This window comes from Argiope bruennichi, chromosome 2 (genome assembly GCF_947563725.1).
Source record: "Argiope bruennichi chromosome 2, qqArgBrue1.1, whole genome shotgun sequence".
NCBI classification, from domain to species: Eukaryota; Metazoa; Arthropoda; class Arachnida; order Araneae; family Araneidae; genus Argiope; species Argiope bruennichi.
This window is the reverse complement of record NC_079152.1, coordinates 96810821-96826304: the sequence shown is the minus strand read 5'-3', so window position 1 is coordinate 96826304 and position 15484 is coordinate 96810821. Positions and strand designations below refer to the sequence as shown.

Genomic DNA, 15484 nt, shown 5'->3' with positions numbered 1-15484 from the left:
AGCCAGTAACAGCTCTTCTACCCGATTAGCTGTTTTGGTAAAATGGTTAGCTACTGGACTGCTAACCAAAAGGTCACAGGTTCTATCCTAGCGCATCGCATATCGCTTCAATATTCACATATTGTAACCATGAATAAAGTTTGTTTCAAATTTCTTAACTCTTAAAAGGAATTTTATGTGTTAGCATTGGCCCCTCTATACATTTAGCCTTTTATTTCAACTTAGATGAAATAGCGTAAGAAAGAGGTATCGTGGTTTCCGGGATATAACATGACATTTCGTTCCTTAGCGTCATTAATTGCATAAGTGCAAATTGCTCCCATTCATTGTATTAGTTTTTTTTTTTTTTTTTTCATCGTATTTGGTTTTAAAAAATGACATAAACGAATTAATGTTTTACCCTCTTGGTACCTTCTATGACTAGAGTCCAAAGCATGTATCCTGCCCTTATTCCGTGATCGCTACTGCTCTATATGCATAAAATACCCTACAATGTTTTTACGATATCTTCACTATAGTGTATGGCATTTACAATATCGAATAACATTCTGCAGATATCATACAATATCGTATGCTGAAAGGGGGTGATATCTGAATGAATTGCTTCTGATTCCAAATACAACGATATAACAAAACTGAAAGAGCAGACGCAAGACTCAGAAGAAAGATTCCGAGAATAGCTTAGCCTTTGATCTAAAATTCAAACTTAAATTGGAGACTATGCTTTGAAAAAGCAATTGATTAAAGAAAGTATGTAAACAGCTACTATTGTGTCGTTACTTTTCGTTATATTATAATGTTTCAGTATTTACGGCTTTAAACGCTATAACAATAGTATAAAGATATGACCACTTTCATATTGAGCTGCCATACAGATGCGTCAACCATTCTTCGATATTTTTTGGGGGTGCTGCATTCATTTTTAAATTTCAGTCAAAATATTTTCACAGTTTATTGACACAATGTATTTTTTAAAGAATCTTTCATGTATTTATTTAAACTAGAATTTGTATATAGTTTATTAGTTTAATTTTCTAGGATTTCAGAATTTTTTTTGTTCAGAGTCTTAAAGCCTTTCTTCTGAAATATGCTGTTTTATTGATAGTTCTAATAAATTTACAACCACAATTTTTTGAATGAATTCAAAGTAATGGACTGAAAAGATATTCAGAATTATCTTCCATTTTTTTATAGTATTTTAATTTTTTTAACCGTTATAGTGCAAATGAAAGTATAACTGTAACTGGTTATCTTTAGTTTTGTTTTTGAATTTGTCTTATTTTTATTAATGTTACTGAAACGTAAGTTTCTTTTTGTGTATGTGCGCGTTCTTGTGTTTATTAATATAATTTTTTGCTCTCTTCATCTGGAAACAGGTGATAACAACCATTGTTGCTGTAAATCCCAATCTCCTACTTCTTTCAAGTTCAAGTTATTAATGTTTACAGACATGTGCATTTTACTTATGTAATAGTGCATGATCTAAAAGACCAAATATAGTAATAGAACTACAATTACCATTGATTATGAGTATACAAAATTTTACCATAAATTTCGTTATCTTATTGTTCTATCAAAAGACACTAAATACTCTTTTAAGGAATTTATTAAATCGGTGATAATATTCAACATGTATTTAATTTTTTTTTTTTTTTAATTCTTCAAAACACATTTTAAAAAAAAATACTATACATGCTTATGATTGGTTATAAAAAGCCGTAATTTGGCTTATTTGAATGTTAAATTCATTTACAGTTTCTTTTAATATTATAAAACAATCAAACAATGAATTTAGACTTTAGTTTATTCGGTTCTAAGAATTATTTGTTATGTATTTTTATGTTTTCATCTTTTTGGAATTAATAAAATGAAAGAATATTTTTAAAAGAATCACATGCTGATGATATCAACACAGTTAATAAGAAAGTATATTGAAACATTCGTATCAATTAACGCATTTAAAAATTGCTAAATGTAGAAGTTAAACCAAATGAATATATAAATATTAAAAGGTAGCAGTTTGACCTATTAAAAGATAGTTAATTGAAATATATATCCCATCTTTCATATGATTTAGTGCAGTTAATATATTTTTTATTACAAAAACTGATTTTCTGCTTTTCCAATTTTCCTTATTCATGAGATTCATTCATTTAAATTTATTGAAATTTCTGAAATATTCTAATAATTATTACTGATTTATTCTTAAAATTTTATATTTTTATTTATTCCATTTCATTATCAAATATAAGTTCTAAAATTTAAAATTTACTTCTTTTAAGCAAAAATTTCAAATAATATTTCCATAGTTACACTTGACAATTCTCCCCTCCCTTCCCTATTATTCTTGTCTTTGTAAAGTGTAAATTATGCCCGGGGCATGGTGTTATTTTTACATCCCTTCATTAAATTAATCTTTAAAAAGTGACAGAAATATGGTAATGCTTTGCTTCCATGACATTGTCTCTAACTGCCATGTCGGACATATAATGCTAATCACTATGCCTCTAATTAATAAGTTTTTTTTTTTTTTTAAGAACTTTTTTGTAAGTTTCACAACAGTTATTGCCAACTGTGAATATTGGATAAAAGTAGAACTTTTTTGTTTATACAGATGTCAAAACATAAAAGAAGGAAGTTGTTTATAAATACTACAGTCCAAAATAAAGAAGTTGATGATAAATGCCCAATTTGCAGCATAAAATTTCTTAGTTGGGAAATTTGACATAAATTTTAACAGTAGTTGAGCTAATGGAAGAGGTCACTTCTTTTTTAATAATTCAAAAATTACAATTATTTAGGATTTTGTTCCAGACAGAGCAAATATATATTCTATTTCCATTCTTTATGTTAAATGTTTTTCAATGAAATTCTTTTGATGGTGTATTTAAAAAAATATACTCATGCAAGGTATTGCTATTTATAGGCACTTCTGGTTTTTAGTAAAGATGATGCTCAAAGTGATGCTCTCAAATGGGCTGCAGAAAAACTTTTTTGCGAGTGTACCATGGTTTACACTCCAGAAGATGCTACAGAATCTTATCAAAACCTCCATCATCATCTTATATTTATTGATTCAAGACAATCTAAAACTTTAGATTATACAGCATTATGCAGGTATTTATATATTCTACTAAAAATAAAAATGGATTCGAAACATTTATTAGATGGAATACTATGTTGTGTTTTGTTTATTTTATGAGCTTTCATAAAATCTAGTATTAATCTTTTATTTAACCTTGTGTCCCTATGTTAATATCAAAATATATTTGTTAATATATTTTAAAAGACTATTGCAACTGAAATGTTATTTTTTAAGCGATATTTTTTATTCATTTTTTTACCTGTGAAATGAAAGGCATGAAAATAGTTAAGTAAAATATTTACTGGCATGAGTTTAATGCCTTTTATAAATATTCAAATAACCTTTATGGTAGCTGTGATTTTACTCTTTCTTTTTGCAAACTCTTTGTTACTATGAATGTTGTTTAAAAAATGTCTCAAACCATTTTTGAGCTAGACAGATGTAATTTGGTATGCAGTTTTTACATCATATTATAAATTTCTTTCAAATTTGGAACCAAATCCATCTTCAGGAAGTCTCCAACTATTTGAATCTAAGTTAAGATTATAACTATAAAACAATGTGAGCTAGATGGAAAAATTCAGAACATATATTTAACATATTTAGTGTAGACATTGCTTAACAAATGTTGTCCAACATAAAGTTAACTGTCTGCCTATGTATACTTTCAAAAGCATGTGAATGCAATAACTATAAAATACAATACTGACTTAATATTAAAAAAAAACTTGACTTAATATATAAAATTTGGTATGTGGTTTTATGACTACAGTTTTGTGTTAGGTATTTGTATCAAAATTTGGGGAAAAACGTGTCTAAAACAGAAATGAGATTTTGGTACTATTTATTAGATATAAGAGATTAATTGGCAAACATCTCATGATAGTTACTTTGCATGATAGATTCAGTAAAAATACTAAATTCATACCAAAGATTAATATTTCATAACTATCTTATACTAATGCCATGCAAAGTATTCTCTGGGGCAATACCTTTATTAGAGAGAATGCAAGAAAGTTTTGGCAGAGACCACTCATGCTGGTCTAATATTACAAACAATTTACTATATGTATTTAATATATGCATTATAGATTCGTCGAATTTGAATGTGTTTAATAATAAAAATTATTATTCTTTGAATTGAAGCTAATGTAGCAGACATATGCATTAAAATTCAAGTTCCAAATATAAAAAAAAAAAAAATTTGGATTATTTTACATTCGAAATATATGAGCATAAATAATATAGATTTTTTTTATATACTTTAATAAAATTTTGCTGTGTTGTGGAAATGAATTCTGCACTATAATTTTTTATCGTCATTATTGTTATTTCTGCGTTGAATTTCATTTCAATGCTGAAGTAAATCTTATTGCTAATTATACTTTCTTAATTTTTTAAAGTTTAATCCTTGCATCTGTTTATTTTATACTGCTGTAATTTAGTTTATAATTATTATACTTGATGTGTAATAATATATAAACTATATATTATTATCTGTAAATAATATATAAACTTGAAGTTATTAATGTTCAATAACCTTTCAGTAGAAGAAAAAAAAATCAGTGTTAATTCAAGCTAATTTCTTAAGGGTATAGATACTGATAAATTTATCTGATAATACTTTTCTTCTGTTTTAGGACAATACACAGTATTCAAGGAAGTCAATATAGCTGTCTTGTGGCTGTTGTAAAAAAGAGGTACTAAATAAGAAAGTTATTTTACCTTGTTTTAATGATAGATGGATACACAAACTTAAATTTTTATGATCACTTTCATTGCTATCTTACATTTCTTAAATTTTTTTTCAGTGCTGTTGACAAAGAAGATGGCTCAATTGTCTCATTTCTTAGATCTGGTTTCACAAGGGTATATATGGTTTTTTTTTTTTTTCACTAATAAAAAAGCTCTGCAGTGATTCAAAATTGAAATTAGATTTATTTTTGAAATTAAAATAATGTAAGAAAAATGAGTATATGTGAAAAATCCTACTTTTATAATAAGTAAGAAGAAATCAAATGATCAAAATATTGTTCTGTTATTGAATGTAGATATTTTGCCTTCTGTTATTGAATATGTACATAATAGAAAGAATGGATTTTAAAAGGTTTCTTGTTCTTTAATTTTAATGCAGAAAAGAACTAATCAGTTCAGCTGTAGTTGTATATTATATATTTGTATTATTTTGTTAAAGTAAAACCTGAACTTGTTTCTTGGTTTTAAATAGATCATTTTTATATCTATTCAGGGTTTTTCTACATTAAAAAATGCTCTCAAATTTATCTATAAAAAAAGTGAAGAAAGCTTGAAAAATTAATATATATGAGATTTAAATTTTGTTGTTACCTAGCAACTGTTTTCTATTTAGCATTATAACTAGCATTACAATATATGTTTGACAGATATTTTACTTACTAAAGCAAGCAAGCCATGCCCTCGTGATATTGTAGTTATTCCTTAAATTTTGTTTTCCTTAGAGTACCAAGTGCAAACTATGGATGTAATTATATAAAATTATACCCATAGTTGGGCATATTCAGTTTCTCTGCATTTGTGTTTTATGTCATCAGATAATATATCTTTGTACATTGTTTACTGCAATAATTTGACTTATTAATTTTATTTTTTTTAACTCCGGCAACATAATCTTTTCCATCGCTTTTCTATGTTTCTTAACACTAAAGAAGGTTTTCCTTTTGTGTTTATAACATTCAAATATTTCATTTATTTTCTTTAATACATTAATCATAGTGTTTATTTGTACATTTCATTTGCTCAAATAATTAATTGTTAATTTTTTTAAAAATTTGGTTCTTATTTTATTAATATATTTAAACAATTTAATAATTTTTTATTTAATTTTTCAGTGGTTTGTGGAAAATCACAATCTTGGAGTTTGCCTCAATGAACTCATTCAAATTCATCACACAGACATTTCCTACCTCTTAAAACTGAGAGCTTCACAAGCTCTCTTCTCTGCTTTAGACAGTTGCAGGGAAGGAATTATAGTTACTAACGTGGACCACAGTATCCAGGTTTGTTTGTTTATTTTTCCTCATGCAGTGTTAATTAATTGTTTTGTATAATTGCTTTTCATATCTGTTTGTGTCTTGATGAAATCTATTATTTATATTAATGTTCAATTTTTATATTTAATTATTATTTTAATTATTTTTAACTACCCTTTGTCCTTTCTATGTATTTTTTAAGTATTAAATTGTGATTTCAGTTTTTTTCCCCTCTATTATCTTTGTTATTTTAACATAATATAGTTAAAGAATGATGTAGAATGTTTTTTTTATTTTTTAAAATTTTGTCACAGCAGATTTAATGGTTATAAGAATAGTGACATCTTATAAAAGCACTTAAGAAATATAATTTTATTCCTAATATTGTTATATTTTTTGGGGTATTCTTCTTTTTATCTATAGCTTACTGTTTGATTCTTTAAATATGCAATTATTTTAATATAATAGCTGTCATGTCTGTGAAATTAATTTTTAATCTCTAATTAAATCTTAATAATGTGGAGTATTTTTTACCCATAGAGTTTTAATAATATCATTTAATTACTTTGGGTCCAAACATGAAATGTCAAATCCTTTTTGAATTTCATTAGTTTTTTTTTTTGTGTGTGTGTGTGTGTGAGAGAGAGAGAGAGAGAGAGAGAGAGTCAAAAAATTTCTAATAATTTTATATTTATTGCTTTAGTATTTTGTGTTTCTGTATTATATATATATATTATTGATGTGTTTAAGTGAGTTTTTATATAAAACAATAGTGAGTACTCAATTTTACTGTAAACTTCACATGATCAAAAAGAGTTTATTGTTATTTATCTTGGATCTTAAACACATAAGATACAATGTACAGCCACATACATAAAAAAAAAAAGCTAGAAACAGCTGAATAAAAGTCCACAATTTTATTTAACATCAGAGAGTCAAAATTTTACTAACTCATAATTTTGAGACTAATTGACCTAAACTAATGAAATTTGATTTTCAGAAACAAATTTTCATGTAATTTTGAAATATGATGATGATGATGTGTTGCCAATGGAAATTTTGAAATTTGCTATTATTACAATGTATGAATAAATGACCTCTTATGAAATTTTTATTTTTAAAATATTATGAATGCTATAATGTCTTTAGAATGATATATATTATTATGAGTGTATGATGAACTGAGGTAAAATTAAAATAGGTGGAATATTTTCTTTCTTCATATTCTTTTTCTTCAAATTTTTTTTGAAAAAAATATATAGAAATTTTTTCAAGGTAATCTTGAAATAAATTTAGTTTTATATTCAAGCAATTCAATTTTTTTTTTTTCCTGTTGATGTTGATTTTAAATATCAATATAGGCATGTGCAACAAATTTAATCCTTGAAATTTAAATGCATTTTTTCATTTACAGTATGCAAACAAAGCATCTGAGAAATTACTTGGTTACACTGCAGAAGATTTGTGTGGAAAAGACGCCCAAACTTTATGCAGGGCAGAATCTGTAAAAGCTGACATTCCAGAGAGCATTAATATGCAAGTGAAAAAAGGAAAAGTGAGTTATATGTTGGGGAAAAAAACTTTCTTCAAGTTACAAATTTTTTTTAAACCATTTTGTGTCAATCAATTTTTTTTATGATGGCCTTTTAAGTGGCTAGCTGATTCTTATGATTATTAAGATTTTTTCCCCTTTAACCCCTTGCACTATGAATTTATTTAACATCCTAATTAGATAATACCGCATCCTATTACCTCAAGATCAGATCATTAATCTAGAGAGGTAAACAAAGTGAATTGAAATTACCTGAATAATCAACAGAAAGTTAAATTGAAATAATGCTAGATTACATATCTTTGGCTACTCACATAGACTTTTAAATCTTGACTGAATGTTGACTGATTAGCCGTGTTCCTTTCAACCTTACACACTATGAGAAATTGCTTCAAGACAGCTGGAATGATGGACATTTTACTTGCTTGAAAAATCTGGATCAATTATTTTGCAGAAAGTTTCAATATTTTATGAGTTATGCAAAGTTAAAAATAATAGAGCTAATCAAACAGAGCCACCTATATATATTTTATAATAAGCAAAATCTTTCTACAATTATTTTAAAAGCAATAGCACAATTTTTTTTGCAGCAGTGCAATATTCTTTATGAATATAGGAAGTCGTATATACTATATTGAAATCTAATTTTTATATATTAAATAAATAATTTTATTTTCCTATATGCACTTGGTTGTTTTTCAAAAATGTTTCGGCACAATTCTATTATTAGGTTTTACATGCAGAAGAAATAGGCAGAAAATAAATAAAAATGTTTAATTTGTGCTCATAAATATTTTCAAATAACTACATTAATTGTTGTGGGAAAAATGTAAATTTAATTGCTACCTCTTTATTTTTTCTATGTGTATTGTTAGTCTGTGTTTATCCTAATAATTTAAGCGAATCGCTAATAGCATTTGTAGCATTTAAATATTTTTAAAGACATTATTTACCATAAATATTCTAATTATAAAAGCATTAACCATGCCAAAATATATTTATTAAAATGGACATTTTATTGGTGTATTGAAAAGAATATTAACGTATATTTGATCTTTACATTACACTAATTGGCAGACACTAATAAACAGATGCAAAACTAAATAGTTATAAGGAAACAAAAATTGAAGTGAATATGATATTGTATTCTTACTGTAATTTTATCATTACCTTATGGAAAAACATATCCACAAGATTTTAAAATAAGTAATAACTTTTTTTTGGTTCAATGCAGTTCAGGGTAATTTTGTTCCAGAACAGCTATCAATTAGTTACTATGGACAATTTGGAATAAATAATAATAATAAAATTTAAGACCCTTAAATTGTACTTATTTTGAAGTTTTAGTTTTTTAAACATTTGTTCAAAACGGTCTATTTTATTATTTGTATTTTTCTTCGAGCTTTTTAATATGATGTGTACCGATTATGACAATTTTATTTTCTATTGCCAATATATTATATTATTGTGATTCTTTATATAAGTGCTTAGTTAACTAATAATATTAAATATTTTCTTAGAGAGACTTATTAGAGACAATTAGTGTACATTGTAATTCTTGGTTTAATTTGGATAATTTATTTCCTTGTTGTAGAATATATATATTATTCATTTTAGGATTGGGAGGGAACATTATTTCACAAAAGGAAATCTGGAGAAAATTTACCCTTATGGAGTAGAATCCAACCTGTTGAAATCTATTCTGAGTATGTTTTTATTCCATTGCTGGTACTTTTATAAGAAAATTTCCTAATATTTTAATTATTATTCCTATATCATATTCATTATTCTAAAGATTTCTTTTTCATTTTATTACTTTTAAAACAAATTTATGTTTGTTTTTAATTATTCACTTTATTTCTAATCCCGCCCCCCTTTAAATTGTTAAAATCCGTGTTTTCTAATTATACAGTGATACTCGTGAAAACATTATAAAATTATTAAATTGATAACATACTTTACTGTATATTGTACTTTGTAAACAAAAAACAATTGCATTTCTCTTGCACTCTTAGATACAAGATTTAAATCTATCAATGTTAAACTGTTTTGATTTTATAAAAAAATTTATATAAATATGTATAAAGCACTTTAACATATATTTAACTACATTTTATGCATTTACGTATGTATCTTATGCTATGTAATCATCATTTTCATACTGTTCCATTTTAAAACACTGCTACTCTTTAATTTAATATAAACAATTGTATAAAAATGTAAATGTGAGAAGGATGAAAGAGACTGATTTTTTTCAATTGGCATCATTATTGAAAGTCATATTTAAAAATTACTTCATTTTTGAAGAAATAAAATAATATATTGAAAAATGCAGATTTAACTTAAATGATTCTATTGCAAGCACACTATTAAAAAGATCTTGATATTATTATATTTTAATTATTTTATTAGAATGAGAAACAGGAATGTTTTAACCATATGAATAAAAATTAGCAAGGTCATTGAAATTTGTTTGAATGGGGGGAAAAGTTTTAATAAGTCTGTAAATTAAGAGAAATCATTTATATTTTTTATTATTACTATAAAATAATTAATAAAATCATGATATATCAATTTATCTTTGATGATATATTGTGGTAAAAAAATTTGATAATCCTCAGCCCCATTCAGGACTCCAATATATGTCATTATGGCTATCTGCCTCCTCCACCTCCATATTCAATAGATTTTATAAAATAAAACTTATACAGAGTCCTTAACCTCAGCAACTGGATCAAATTTCATTATCAGTTTGCAAGTATGGCTAAGCAACCAGAATGCTCTATTGTATTGTGCAATTAAAATTTAAAATAATACTGTATTTTGTTTAGATAAAATATTTTTGGTCCACATGACTACATTAATTGTTACTACCATTAATATACTTTCCAAAAGCGGTTAGTAATTAAGATGAATTTAGATATAACAGTCAACTTTCATGTACAACATTTAATAACTATAAAAATAGAATAAAAATATAATTACAGTAAAATAAGTAAAAGTAATACTACAAAATAAGCAAGTAAAAGTATCTGTGTTAGCTAATATTTTAAATTATATTTCGATAGTAATAATAGAATATATTGATTGGTTAGCTATAATTTAAAATGTCAAGTTGTAATGTAATTCGACAGTTGTTGAGGTTCAGGATTCTGTCTCATTCTATTTTTCATTAACTCAAGAAACTTAGAGGAAATGAGTAGACAGCCATTGATGACTTATCTAGATGTCATCAGTATTCATAAGAAACAAAAATATAGTATAGTTGATGGGGTTCAAGAACTGTGTTATGATTTTTCTTCATAGAAAATATACAGTGCAGCTATGCATTTTCAGTTTTTAGTAAAAGTGTGAGATGTAGAAGGACAGCCAATTAATGACATATCTAGATGCCATGAACTTTTATATAAAATTAAAATTTATGAAATCAAGGTGGTAGCTGGGCTTTGTAAGCTCTGTCCCACAGCGAATGCAAAGTGAAGTTGCATTTATTCCATTTTTCTTTTAAAAGGCAAGAAGTAAAATTATTCTATTTACACCAGATGAATATTAATGGTGTATATAGAAATCATGAGTTTTATATGAAACAAAATCTTTTTAATCAGATAGTTCATTTATTTTCATTAATTTTTCTTATTATTTTAAATTTATAAATGTTTATAGCATGGTATATGAAACTATCAATCCATAAATAAACAATGTGCAAAAACACCTATATAATTTTTCTGAATCTATATAATAAAATATAAAATATACATTGTATTTAGAGAGCGCTAATGCTGCTACAACTAAAACACAAATGAACTTAACCAAAATTAGAAATAAATATTGTTAACAGCCAAAGAAACAAAAAGAAAGATTAAATGAATCCGGCCCGAAGACTTTCTCAAGGGTCACCCTCAGGCAAGGATTCAAACCAGGGATTTTTTCTGTGAGGGGTCTGACTTTCGTCCAACAAACTGACCCCTCGTGACCCGAAAATCCCAGAAAATTGAGGTTTTGGAGATAAATTAGTATCACAAGATTAAAACAAGTAAAAACACTAGCAAAAAAACAATCCAAATAAGACCACAGCAAATCAAACCACAAAATACATGAAAATAGAACCAAAAAGTAATATAAACACAAGGCAAAATACTTATAAATTGAAAGTACAATTTGAAGAAAACTACTTGAGGTTAAGACGTGCTATTGTAGATGCATTTCGTTAAACTAAACTAAAATTTAATTTTTCCACGTTTAAAGCTATATCCGCCTATCACGTTTCGTCATAATGCATCGTCATCAAACTTGAAGCACCATCTATTGAATTAAAACTCTAAGCTAACAAACCGGAGGAAGTCAGAAATTAAACAGACCCTCTCTTATCAAAACTTCTATATTGCAAAAGTTTTTGGGAAATTTATTAATAGTTAAATTTTTAATGAGATTGTTTGTTGCTAAAATATAAGAGCTTTTATTATTGCAAATTTTTTTAATCCTGTTAAATTGTGAAAATATCAAATTTTTGAAAATTTTAGAGTTTAAATTAGAATGGTAGTTACTAAGTTTAATTATTTTAAAGTTAAATTCATCCCTTTTATCATAAATACCTATCAAAGTTTTTCCATTATCAATTTCTATATTTAAATCTAAATAATTAGCTTTAAGTTGATTTTCGTTTGTTTGAGTTAAAACTAATTCTTTTGGGTAACAATTAATAATATCATTAGGATTATCCACATTTAACAAAATTAAGTCATCAATATATCTCCAGCCTATTATTAAGTTAAGTTTAATTATTTCTTTTTCATAATAATGTAGGAAAATATTGGCTAATGCACTTGAAAAAGCTGTTCCCATTGGAATTCCTTTTTCTTGTTTATAAAAATTTATTCTGTTAAAAACATAGTTTTCTTTAATATTAAATTTACATAACTCTAACCAATTAGTTTTTGTAATAATATCTCTATTTAAATATTCCTCATATATATTAGAACAGACATCTATCAACTTTTCATGAGGTAGATTAGTGTATAAATTTTCAAAATCATAAGTATTAAGCTTATTAATATTGTTATCTTTTAGAAAGTCCAAAATATCTTTGTTACTATTGATAATAAAATTATCTTCCTCTTTAATTTTATTTAGGACAATTTTTAAGTATTTAAAGAAATGTTTTCCCGTATAGTAATTGTAACTGCCGGTGCTACAAGTTACGAATCTAAAATTTATTGGTTTTTTATGAAATTTTATTGTTGGGAAGAGGTAAGGTTAGTTTAAAGAGCAAGTTTTGATTTTAGTTTTTTTAGCGAAAGCTAGCATCCTTTTATCCAATTCTTTTTTCCCGGTGTTAATTAATTTGTAAGTTGAATTAGAGTTATATTCATTAGTTAGAAGTTCTTTATAATAATATTTACAAATTAAACCGAAATTATTTGCCGATTTATCTATTACTGTAATAACAAACCTTTCTTTTAAATTTTTTATTTCTTTTTTCAAAGCTTTGTTGAAATAAATTCCTCGTTCTTTAGTTCTAATGTTGTCTGCATTAAATTTTGTTTTAATGTCTTCTAAAATCCTTACTTTCCATTCTCTGAAACCTTCTGAGGGCCAATGGTATTTCCTAGATAATTTGGAAATAAAAATATCCAAATCTTGTCCGATAGAAATTAAGATTTTTTTAATGTTAACTTTTTCTCTTAATCTAAATTTCGTGCCCCTTTCCATTAAATCTCTTAAAGAGTTAGAATCTATAATTTTCAAATTCCCTGTTATAATATGTCCTTTGTCAGCATCTATATAATCTTTATAAATATCTTTGTTACAGTTACAGTCTGTCTTGTCTATCTTATTTAAATTTTTGCTATAGTAATTATAGTTACAGATTCTTTTTCTTAAAGTTGCTGAATAACTAAATGCTATTGAAGCTATTGCATTAGCCTTTAAAGGAAAAAATTCTTTATTGTTGTGCATAACTTTAGGTTTTCGAAGCAAATATCCAAAAATCTCACTACACAGTATTCTTTATTTAAATTACTTTTAGTTTTAAATAGTAAATCGTTTTTTCCTATATTAAGCTTGAATTTGATAAGATCTAGAATTATGAATTTAGTGAATGAATTTTCAAACTTTAAATCTTCAAATTTGTTATTAATAAACCATCTAATTTTATTTTTCCTAAAGCCAAATAGATATTTCTTAATTTTAAGAATATTTTCATTATTATGTTCCAAATTACACAAATTCTGAAATTCCTCATTTACGATATCAGAATTGTCGCCTCTACCTTTTCCTCTCTTAAATCTTTTACTTTTGTTTTCATTATCTAGAAAGTCTCTAAAGATGTTAAGTTTGTTATAAATACAAATGTTATCCAAATCCCCGTAACCTTCTCCATTTAATTTGCTATTGAGTCCATAAGGAAACAAAGTTTTTAAATTACATATATAAATATTTTCCAAGTCTAATCTTTTGTTTAAATCAAAAATATTATCTTCCAGAATGTAAATATTAATGTTTTCAAAATTATGACATTGGAAGTGTAGTAGCTCATAATCAAAAGACTCATTTTTACTAAAGTTTTTAATAGCAGACCTGTGGCCATTTATTCGTTTATTTAGTTCAGTACTGGTTTGTCCTATGTAATTCAAATTACATTCTTTGCAATTTAATAAATAAATAAGATTTTTATTTTTACAGAACAATTCTAGATTTGAAATTTCGTTATTAATTTGTTCTTTATTAGCAAGTGGACAAGTCTTACATTTTTTGTTATTACAAATTCGATATTTTTTAGTATTTTTAAATTTTTTTAAACAAAACAGTTGTGCAAGTAACTTTTTGTCCATGGATGCTCCAAGCACAAAGCTATCCACAGTGCCCCTTGGTAAAGCGCGCGATGCGCCATGCGCTATGAGAAAATCTTTTATTGACCTTTGCATAATTTATTTTAATGCTACCTAAAAGAAAAAAACTCTCTTTGCCTCAACAAACCGGAAATCTCGAATCAAATCCAAAAAGGGAGAATTTTTATTTTTAAAGGATGCATTTAGTGGAAAAGCGCAAATGCAGCTTAATTCCAACCAGATGCAAGAATAAAAATCTATCAATCCATAAATAAACAATGTGCAAAAACACCTATATAATTTTTCTGAATCTATATAATAAAATATAAAATATACATTGTATTTAGAGAGCACTAATGCTCCTACAACTAAAACACAAATGAACTTAACCAAAATTAGAAATAAATATTAAGTTAACAGCCAAAGAAATAAAAAGAAAGATTAAATGAATCCGGCCCGAAGACTTTCTCAAGAGTCACCCTCAGGCAAGGATTCAAACCAGGGATTTTTTCTGTGAGGGGTCTGACTTTCGTCCAACAAACTGACCCCTCGTGACCCGAAAATCCCAGAAAATTGAGGTTTTTGGAGATAAATTAGTATCACAAGATTAAAACAAGTAAAAACACTAGCAAAAAAACAATCCAAATAAGACCACAGCAAATCAAACAACAAAATACATGAAAATAGAGCCAAAAAGTAATATAAACACAAGGCAAAATACTTACAAATTGAAAGTACAATTTGAAGAAAACTACTTGAGGTTAAGACGGGCTATTGTAGATGCATTTCGTTAAACTAAACTAAAATTTAATTTTTCCACAAAACTTTTTTGCGCCCTCTTTATGCAATATTTGCTAGAAAAATTTGAAAGCTGTCAATTTAGTAATTTATATTTCTAAGGGGGAAAAAAAATGGCACTTCAATTTTATTTAGATATTTTTAAATAAAATGTATTTATTTAGGTGCACTGTGGAATTTTATTTAATGCTAATAATAAATATATTTTTGCTTT

General features: G+C 26.0%; 1 protein-coding gene across 7 annotated transcripts in view; it reads left to right on the top strand.

Annotated features, from left to right (window-relative positions):
• The window catches only part of LOC129957213 (high affinity cAMP-specific and IBMX-insensitive 3',5'-cyclic phosphodiesterase 8B-like), a 517725-nt gene that overhangs the window by 480923 nt on the left and 21318 nt on the right, over window positions 1–15484 (top strand). For all 7 annotated transcript variants that reach the window (XM_056069456.1, XM_056069465.1, XM_056069448.1 and 4 more), the window contains 6 exons: window positions 2927–3117; window positions 4726–4785; window positions 4897–4954; window positions 5953–6120; window positions 7508–7648; window positions 9263–9351. In XM_056069456.1, the coding sequence (XP_055925431.1) occupies window positions 2927–3117; window positions 4726–4785; window positions 4897–4954; window positions 5953–6120; window positions 7508–7648; window positions 9263–9351 (707 nt within the window). The remainder of the gene's footprint in view (window positions 1–2926; window positions 3118–4725; window positions 4786–4896; window positions 4955–5952; window positions 6121–7507; window positions 7649–9262; window positions 9352–15484) is intronic.